General features: G+C 27.5%; 1 protein-coding gene across 1 annotated transcript; it reads right to left on the reverse strand.

The window, feature by feature from the left end:
- Window positions 1-8: 8 nt before the first annotated feature.
- Window positions 9-9,208, reverse strand: LOC122272962 (uncharacterized). The gene is made up of 4 exons (XM_043057008.2): window positions 7,857-9,208; window positions 5,769-5,985; window positions 1,778-1,992; window positions 9-856 (listed from the first exon to the last, which is right to left on the reverse strand). Exons 1-4 carry the CDS (start codon window positions 8,093-8,095, stop codon window positions 616-618), a joined length of 912 nt encoding a protein of 303 aa, XP_042912942.1. The 5' UTR covers window positions 8,096-9,208; the 3' UTR covers window positions 9-615.
- Between the last annotated feature and the right edge of the window lie 1,368 nt (window positions 9,209-10,576).

The following is a 10,576-nucleotide window of genomic DNA, read 5'->3' on the forward strand; positions in this document are numbered from 1 at the left end:
GAGTGCACAACCATGGGATGAGAGATGGACCAACTAGCAGCTGCCTAAGATGAAAAAAATATGAGAGTAGATACCTGAGAGGAACAAATAATGAAAAAAAAGAGGCTGCAAAAGAGTTCTATGTTAGGAAATTTTAGAATTACAAAACTAATAATGGATGTTTTTAAAAATTATAAGTTAGATGATATTAAAGTTTAAGCAGTTTAAATTTGGGAAGAAATTGGGTCTTTTAAAAATAAAATGACTCGAATAAATTAAAAATATAAAAGGGTGTGTATATACTACTTTTTAATAGCATTTACTTCTGGAAAATTATACTAGATCATTACTAGAACTAGAATGTTGGTGGCCTGAAAGTTTTTAAAAAATGAAATAAATATTTATATTATGAATAAAATAAAATGTAAACAAATATTTTAAATGCTGGATAAATAAATTAAATGCTGGAAATAAATACATTAAATGCTAAAATTCATGCTAGTTTGTTAAAAAAAATGCTCTTTAAATGACAAATTTATTTATTGAAAAGAAAAAAAAAAGAAAAACATAGCTAAAAAAAAAAACCAAAATACAAAAAAAAAAAAAGTCACCAGCATTCTAGCTCTAATAATAGTTTTAAGGCTTATTTCCCACTTGTGGACACAAGTGGGAAACATGATCTAGATAATTTTCCACTCCTCGCCCAACATTTAACATCATAATTTGTCCCTCAGTCTCGGCCTGAATACTTCGCAATAATGTTATCATTGCGAAAATATTAAGCCGAGATGAGGCACGTTTGTTTATCTTAGAGTGCCACCCCTCAAGGTTATTATTCGTTCTCTCATTTCCACTCTCATAGTGATTCCATATGGACCTGAAAAATAAAGTATATGATTAATGTGATATATAGTATAAGAGAAAACTTTATTGTTAATTTCTGATTGTGCACTTGAAAATTATGCTAACAGAAAAAGATTTTTTTTCCCCCAAAGAGATTACTATACTGCTATATTTTAAATTAGTTATGGAGATGAAAGAGATTTTGAGATAAAATATAATCTCCTGTATAAAGTCCTAACTTTTTATAGTTATTTTGCTGTCTTGAATTCAATTTTTTAATGTATATTAAAAACAAAAAATTGTTATTTTCAAATTTTGCTTTTAATTAAACAACTTTGTAAAATTTTTGGATCTCAAAGAACTTTCAATGTAATCTGTAAAGAATGCATACCCTCCAACTGCTACGGCATTTCCATAGTTTCAGAAATCTTCTTTTCAGACGGTAGAAAAATTAATGTCTTAATATTAAAAAAAAAATAATTTTAGCGTAACTTGTCCACTATTACTTATAAAAGTGCAGGCCATATGGCTAGACTCTTAAGTTCTGATAAAAGTTTTATGAGAGATCCATTTGCTTTAAAAATGTCTACTTTGGTTCGCTACCACTAGAAAGAATTATTTTCAAAATCTTCATAAGTTGGAGGGTATGAGAATGGAACATTTGCTCTTAAACTTTAGAAAAATTTCTTAAACTTTCTCACTTTTACCGTTTCTTCTCATCCACTTAAGTTTTTTAATGCATTATAGTCACTAGGAAAAAAAATTACTATTGTCCTCCAATAATGAGAAGGGCTATTTAAGCAAGAAAGCAGAAATTGTAAATCAAAACAGTACTCCCCTTAGCCCTTTGTTATTTTTTAGCTTTTTACAGTAATTTTAAACTTGAATAGAAAGCACATCTCATCATATCATTTCACAATTACAGTTTTTATAAGTAATTGATGGAAATACTCACATGTGAAATGCAGCATCCGAGTCATCCAAATAGGTTTTGATAATGTACTGGTTCATGCGATGTGTGGCATTCCCTGGAGGAGCATCATGTTCCAGCCAGATCCAAGCATTGCCCATCTCTTTGGGAGGGACTAGTGGCAAAGCCACTAGTCGACGAACCCACCTGGTGGTTTGTGGGTCGTGCTTGTATTGATGGACAAGCCCCAATTTTTGCACCTGAAAGAAACGGATTTTTTATATTTTCCCCAAATACAGAAAAAAAAGTCATCATAAACTTTTTGTAAGGCTAACAATATCTCTGAAGCAAATTCTGCTCAATTTACACAGGAACTTGATGTTTGCATTTTCTCAAACTTCAACATCCCGATCACCACACACTGATAGGTGTACCTTCATCTTCCGTCACAGTGCATGTTGTGAATTTCAGTAGTAAACAAATCAGTTAAATATATCTTGGTTATACAGGATTCCAGGAACTTTTAGACAGCCCCGCGTACATGAAAGCAATGAGGAAACTTTAAACTTACATTTAACAGAAATAAAATTTTATGATATGTTATATTTACCTTCCGCCAAACACTTTGAGCGAAGTGGAAGTAACAGCCCTTAACTTCAATGTCGAGGAACACTTCATCAAGGGCATTTATCACTCCCACCTCAAAGTTGAGCATGCTAGAGGAAGGTGCAAAATCGAGGCCAGCATCCCTTGCTGCTGCTTTGATCTGCTGGANTAAGTGTATTAGTTATCTACAGCCCAAGATCTTTGGAAGAGAAAACTAGATGAAGGCAAGAACAAGAAGCCGAAACAAGGTAAGATTCCTTGTTGATATATATTGAATCATTAGAAGTCTTTGTTTAGTATTCGTTATAATATCCCCAGATTCTGAATTGTACTGAAAACCTGAAAAAAATTTATTTTACTTTTACTATAAATCTGTTATAATCTCTAAACAACTAAGTTCTAAATCTATGCATTCTATTGATCATTTTTGATAATGAAATTACATTATGATTTGTAATTATACTTTGTGTGATTAAAAATCATAATAATATTCATAATGAATCATAATTATATACTTTGTGTGTATAATATGCATGAGCATAATTTTTTATGAAACAAGTTTCTTTTTTGTAGATACATCGATATATACGATTTTAAAATGGCCTATGAGGGCAGGTAAAAAATTTGCCCTGAGTCGCTACAAGAGCATGCTGTGTGTCATAATCTTAAACAATGGGGTGAAAGCAATGTTCAGCACATTTGCATATGTTTACCATGTCAATGTGATCATTGGAGACGATCGACGCATAAAACTGTACGAAATTGCAACATGCTGAACATTTTTTACAGCAGAGTGTTCTCCGTTGTTCACGAAGACCTCGAATTTTGTAAAATGTGTTAAATAGTTTCAGCTGTAGATCATCACCAGGATGAAATGTGGAACCACCACCTCACACTTGAAACAACAAGAACTTTGATAAAATAAGGGAACTCCTCATAACAACAATCAAATAAGACCAAAATCCAGCAGGAAAGTTTATTTCAATGGCGTTTATTTTACTTGGAGGGTATGGTGCACATAGAATTTCTACAGAAAGGCATGATAACCAACTCAGTTTCGTATTGCTAAAAGTTGAGCGAGCTATAAGTGATAAAAATTGAGTATCAGTGTGATTTTGTTGCACGATAACTCAACACCTCACATGGCTGCCAAACATATGAACTGAGACAGCGATTTAAATGAAAAATATGGCAACAACCTCCATATAGTTCAGACTTATCAAAATGTGATTTTCATGTTTGAAGTAGTTGAAAGGATCTTGGCGAACGACAATTCAAATGTAATGTTGCTTACATTCCACAGATATTTCCTAAACTATTCCTTATTTAGCCTAAAAATCTGACAAAGACTAAGGAATGTATAGGAAACTTATGAAATGATGTATAAACATAAAATAATTTTTTTTTTATTCATATGTGTTAAGTTGGAAGAAGGAAAACGAAACTTAGTGTTTTAGTTGTGCGCTTTACAAGATTCTGGTTGTTAAAACAATCAGCTTTGCTAACTAAAAAACTGTGTGTTTAGATTGGAATTCTTAAAATGGTTTTATTTCAAATAAGAATTTCAATAAGAATTCAAATAAGAATGCTATTTGATTCTTTGTATCTTAAAAATTAACTTTTGCTTTGTTTCTAAAATATTCAATGCAGTTTTGCAAAGAATAAATTATACATCCTACAAATACCTGTTGTGAAATATTCAGTTTAATTAGTGAATTTTTATCTTCTATTTCAATAAAAATTATAAGAGAATGAGCACTTTTGGCAGCCACTATATTAAAAAAATCATCTGAAAGGATTTTCCTCCCAACAAGCAGGCTTCATGATTTTTTTGATTCTTTTTAAAAAAAATCAGATTTTTTAGATTTTCATTCTAATACTTTGTAAGAACTTTAATTTATGCTTAAAAATACTTTATAAATGTTTAATCAAAATTAAATTAATATTAAAACAATATTTTAGAAGCTCTAACTTACTAATATAATTTTTCATTACAATACATAGCTTCAAATGCATAGTAACCATTTTGAAACAAATGCATAATATAAATTTGAAGACTAGATGAAATAGAGAATTTAATGAAAGGGGTCTGTCTAGGTTTTTCTGAGAGGTATTTATTTTGTGAAAATTTAGACACAATTTGTGAAAATTAAAAATAATATTAAAAAATCAACACAAAAATATGGATTTATTCGTTTATTACGAAACACAAAAATGAAATTTAAGTTCTTAAAGTTGAATTTGTGAAGGTACCCTAAGCAGTAGTAAATTTGGCTTGGACAGACTTTTTAACTATTAAATTAAAGTTTCAATTAGCAAACCATAATTTTAATTTAAAATTGTGTATTTTTTTCTCATGATTTCTAATATGACAAAATAAATGTAACAGATTGTGTTTATAAATGTAGTCATTCATCAAAAAATAAATAAATATTTAATCTATATATTTTTATATTAAAATATTCATTTTTAATCCTATATCAAAATTGATCAGCTAAAAAAAATCTTTGTACTCATTGGAATTTTTTTTTCACAAAATTTCTTTATAGAAAATCTGATAATGTCAAAGATACTGTAAACATATTATGAGAAAAAATACCAGTTAATAAGTCTACTGCCTCAAATAGACTTTGAAAGGGAAGAATGACACTATATCAGGAAGAAAATATCTGAGCTCATTAGCCTTTTTTTTTCTATCTTTGGTATATTGGGGTAATTTCTTTTTAATGTAACCTCAAGCTTTAGGAATATACATTTTCCACCAATGAAATATATTGTAGATTTTAATTCCATGCTGTTTCATTCAAAAAGTAGAATTTTAATTAAGATTATTTGCATTTTTTTCCTTCAAAATTCATGTCTATTAATTACTCTCTACAGCTATGCAAGTCTATATTAAGACAGCATTAAATCAAAAGATTTTAAAAATGTAATTTCAAATGTGTTGGAATTTATCACACACCAAGAAAGAAAGTAATTTCGTTAACTAAAATGAACTAACACAGCAATTTATTTAAAATAAATTTTAAAACTAAGAAAAGAAAATAATAAAAGTATCAATAATTTAAAACACTGTGTTTTAACTTTTAAAATCAATACATATATTAAAAAAAATCAGTTGATTTAAATCAATGATTTAAAAAAAAAATCATTTGATTTAAATCGTGATTTAAATCAACGAACCCTGACAACAAGTAAATGTAAAATTATATTTTTAGATTATTATTTATTAGATTAGATTATTATATTATATTTAGATTTTATAGTGAAAAGTTTGAACAAAAGAATTTATTAATTAAAATAAAGTGTAAAACTATATTTGGGTCAAAATTCTCTAAATGTAAAGTAAGGAGTGAAAAAAAAATGTGGGAAGATAATTTTTGTTTAATTTCAGAAAATTTAGACAATGGTTATTAAGATATATATTTACCAGAAATCTTTCAGATCCCTGCCCATTGTCAATCAACAGGAATTTATTTCCGCCTGTCGTTCTTTGCCACTCTTCTGGGAGATTAATATCATCCACAGAATGTGGCAAGGCAGGCATCGTTGAATGACGGGATCTATACATTTTTTTTGAAAGTGAGGAAAATCTGGGAATTGCGGCAGCAGCCTTCAGGGACAACGCATGCTTACCCACAGCTTCACTATGAAAATTAAAGTAAAAAATAACAATCAATCATTAAGTAGAAAAAATATTATGCACTTATGATATAGCAGCTGCAAGCATGCTTACAAATTAGAAAAAATATTTATTTTACTAAGATAAATAATATTTTTTGCCCTATAAGAATTGTTCCTTTCCCAAAGAAAAACATCTCTTTTTAGTAAGGGAAATTGAAACTATTCTTATTTATATGGGAATATACAATATATTAATGACTATGTTTGTACTCTGTTTATATAATTTTTTAAATATAAATCTACTCGTTTACTTCAATTATAATTAAATTTGCCTAATTGACAAATTGAAGTAAAAAGAAATTCATGTTGATGTTAAAGCATTCACATTCATTATATTCAACAAGATGTGTGGAACAGGGCCTCATTTAACCTCTGAGGATAGAGGAAGTTCTAACTCGTTTCCTCATTTTGCGTTTGGGAAGTTTTCTTAAATTCTATGCACATTAATATTAAACTTACTAATACAACAAATATTAATTCCAAAAGTGGCTAAAAAGCTTTAAAATTTTCCCCCTCCCCTATCATGACATATTCAATATAGTAAATGGTAAAAAAATTATTGAAAAAGCAATTTAATTGTTACTAATGTCTGGTATTATTAACATGCAAATAAGTTAAATATTTGAATTTTAAAGAGAGGAATCAGAAATTTCTTTAAAGTCATCTTTAAACTGTTTAACACTTGATATTCTTAATTATATTATATCCATTACTTTCATCTCTTTTCTGTCGTACTATATGGTTGAGACATCAGATTTAACATCTTACAATATGCAGTTCATAGAATTTATTAAATTTATATATTAATAAATTCCTATAGATTTACTATATATCTATTCATGATTTAACAGGATATCTTTCTGTCAATAGACCATCAGTAAGCTGGTAAGTTTATCTATCAAAGTGAGTTTATAAAATCAAATTAATTCGAACATTCTTAAGTAAGTCTATTTCTTTAAAAGCGTTTTTGTCCACAATAATCTAATAAAATTTGATTCAGTATTATCATTTGTCTTTAGTGCTCCCAAAAAAAAAAAGATCTTGTGTATTATTTGGGTTTGTTTATTAGCTATCAATGTGTATATTGACAAAAGCTAGATAGATCTGAAAGTGATATGGGGAAAAAAAAGTTAATTTACTACAGAGTATAGGGAAAGACAGTGTAGCTTGAACTTGGCTAAAATATTTTATTACTATGAAAATATCTTCTTTTTTTTTCCTTCTCCCCATTAACATGTAGTTAATTCACAGTTCTACTCTTAATAATAATTTGAATTTATTTGCATTTTTTCAGTGGTAAAAAAAAAAGATTATTTACATATATATATATATATATATATATATAAAAATTTATTTTGCAGAAGTCAAGTTACAAGCCTTAATAATGTTACATAAAAAGTTCTTAAATAATTTAATTGCATCTGATTTAAAAGGATAAATTTTATTTACAAATTTCAAGAATTAAGCTTACCTAATTTTATTCACTTAAAATTTGTTAGAAATAAACTCATTAGATAAACAAATCAAGAGCCCATTACATAAACTCATCAAGCATATTTTCTTCTGAATTTGCTGACTATGAATTAAGTAGCTAGTTTATTGTTAATAAAATATAAGCATAGTTAATAAAAAATAGATCATAAAATATTAATCATAGTTAATAAAAAATATTTCAGTTTCATTCAATTAGAATTGAAAGAATATTTAATTTTTTTTTTAATTTAAAATTTGTCAAAATATAAATTCTAAACTTCTTTTTTTAGTTAATTTAACACAAACATGAACTTAAAATTTAATTTCATTATAAAAGACATTTCATTAAATTAAAACTTACTCGTACAAACGTTTAACAGGTGTTGTAATTCTCTCAACAGCTTGTTGCTCCATGTCTTCAGAAAAGGTCATATACTTAATCTTTTCAGAATCATCCGCATGGTTATGCTCTCCTTCCTTTAAAATTATCGTATCATCTTTAATGCGGAACCTAGCTCCGCAATGTGGCCTCAAATGCCGGCATCTCCAGAATTGCGTGTCATTGCTTGTTCGTTTTAGGATGGAATTCAACTGCAACATCGACTGTCTTAAGACGGGTGAAATCGTAACTTTCGCAATGCATGATGGGAAATCTCGTAAGTTTCAATTCAACTGAAACACTTACGTTGAAAAAGACAAATCGGTCTTAAGACGGGTGGTTCGACTGACTTAAGACGCTCTAATCCAATATGGCGTTTGTGTTGTTTTGTTATGATGATCCGTTGGTGATCATGAAACAAAAGTTACTTGCTAATTCTTAAATATTATTAATTTAATCCTTCTCATTTATCACTTTGCACTTGTTATTAGTAATAATGTCTACAAAATTTGTTTTAAAAAGATAAGTAAATACGAACCTAACACCTTATTTTTACTCTTATTCCTGTAAACAAAAAAGTATGTTTAATTTTATTTTTCCTGAACTGAAGTTAAGAGTTCTATTGCTTAATGTGTGCATATTAAACTCTTTTGTATGTAAATTTTATTTGACTATTTTTTATATCTTCATCAAAGTTGTTTGCTGTATGTTTTAAACTAAAGCTATTATCGAATATAAATTTTTCTTAAAAGTACACGTTTCATACGTAAGTAATTTATTTGATTACAAAGCGAGTAATCTTACGAAATTTAGTTAAAATTGTATCGATACACATTTTGTTATCTTTATTATTGTACAGTTATAAATTATGCTTATTTTTTATTGATAATCTATTTGAGTTCTTAGGTTTATAAAATTTAAAACCCCTTAATGATTCTTGGTTTATAATAATTATTATTCATTTTATTTGTTAATAACTTTTAACACTTTATCTTTTTAGATTTAACTGTTGCTAACATTTAATACTACAAAGTGCACTAAATTTTTACCTTTTAAACTAAGAATAACTTTTTTCATTGTTTTTTTTAAACTATTTATTTTTGTAGAAAAGTTGGTTTTGTATAAAGATATATTTATTGAAATCCTATCATAAAACATGTTTAACAATTTTAGAAGTACAATTACTGAATTTTTAAACTTATATGTTCATTAAAAATATGGGATTATTTCTGTATCATGATTTGTCATGCCAACTACAATTGCTAAAGTCCCAAATAGCTTTTAAACTTGCAAATTTTTGTAAGAAAGAAAACGTGTAGATATTTGCCCGGGGGTGGCTACGAGTTATACTTTTTGTGATGTTTTTGTTTCTCGTGTGCCACTGCCCAGAAATTGCCGAGACTTGGCAATAAATTACGATCCGAAAATCTCCCAAAAAATATTGGCTGTGTGAATTTATTTTATTACAGACATAACTGCTGTTTATGGATGTAAACTTTACAGAAATTTGGAAGTGAAATGCTTACAAGCTTGGTAATTTATGCTTTTGTGATGGTGTAATAAAAAATTGCCATACACTCTAGCAGAAATTTGTTGGCTTGTTTTAAAACATCCAGGAGTGATTGAAGATCAGGATACAATCATTGCCAGTTTTTGAAGTTGAATAGTCTGTCTTTTATTGTTAGGTAAGAGTGCTTATAATTGATTCAAACAATTATTTAAATTTTTTAATTAAATCCCAATTAATAAAAACTAATTGCAGATTTGCAATTAGTTTTTATTAGTTAAGATTTATAGGTCTCTTTATTGGGTTATATTAAATGAATAGTATTTAGTTGATGACTTGTTTTATATGTGTATCAAAAATTTTAAAAATACTGTGATCAAATTTTAAATTGCCTTATCACATATAGTATGCAAAATATATGTATTGTATTCTCTGTTACGAAGAGCATACTAATTTCCATAAATAAGTGCTGTTATGTATGAGTACTTGAAACAAATATTGGATAATATACCAAAGGCATTTTTTTATACAGATTTCATTATTTATGTTACCAATTGGTAAAATTATAAAATAAAAATAATCTTAATAATTTTTAAATGGTGAATTTTAACTCAAATGCTAAACTCTTAATGTTGAATAATAACATAAAATTTTTAAAAACGAAAAACAACGTTAATATTCTAAACTCAAAATCATGGAAAAATTTAATGAGCACTTTCGAGCGCATTTACTGTTTCATGGTATTTAATTTAAAAGATGAGACTTGAAAATTTTTGACAGAATTATTTCCATATTTTGATAGCTATTCCTCTTTGATTTTACTTGAATAAATTTGGGTTAAGAAATTAGCTCTTGTAATTCTGTTGCTAAATGTTTTGTTTTTTCTTTTAAAAAATGACAAGTGGTGAAAACCCTAATTAATATTTAAAATTACTATTAGTATTAATATTTTTAATGAAAATTTCACTAATTGAGAAAAAATTTAAAGTTATATTACATAAATAAGATTCAGAAGTAGTCTGTCTTTTACTGTTAGGTGCATGTTAAGAGTAAATTGAAATTTAAAATTTCTTAAATTTTTCAGTTCTTGCAGATTAGCATAAAGTAGTTATCAAATATGGTTTTTAAGTCAGTTTGTTTAGATACATAAAATAACTTGTATATATCACTTAGGCTATCGAAATACATATTTCTC

Source organism: Parasteatoda tepidariorum, unplaced genomic scaffold (assembly GCF_043381705.1).
Source record: "Parasteatoda tepidariorum isolate YZ-2023 unplaced genomic scaffold, CAS_Ptep_4.0 HiC_scaffold_1751, whole genome shotgun sequence".
Taxonomy (NCBI): Eukaryota; Metazoa; Arthropoda; class Arachnida; order Araneae; family Theridiidae; genus Parasteatoda; species Parasteatoda tepidariorum.

Excerpts from the sequence above, each read along its gene's own strand:
- LOC122272962 (XM_043057008.2), bottom strand. The coding sequence starts at position 8,095 with ATGTTGCAGTTGAATTCCATCCTAAAACGAACAAGCAATGACACGCAA. Across the intron at positions 5,986-7,856 it reads CCTGTTAAACGTTTGTACGA|TGAAGCTGTGGGTAAGCATG; the intron begins GTAAGTTTTAAT and ends TAATTTTCATAG. Across the intron at positions 857-1,777 it reads TCGGATGCTGCATTTCACAT|GTCCATATGGAATCACTATG; the intron begins GTGAGTATTTCC and ends TTTATTTTTCAG.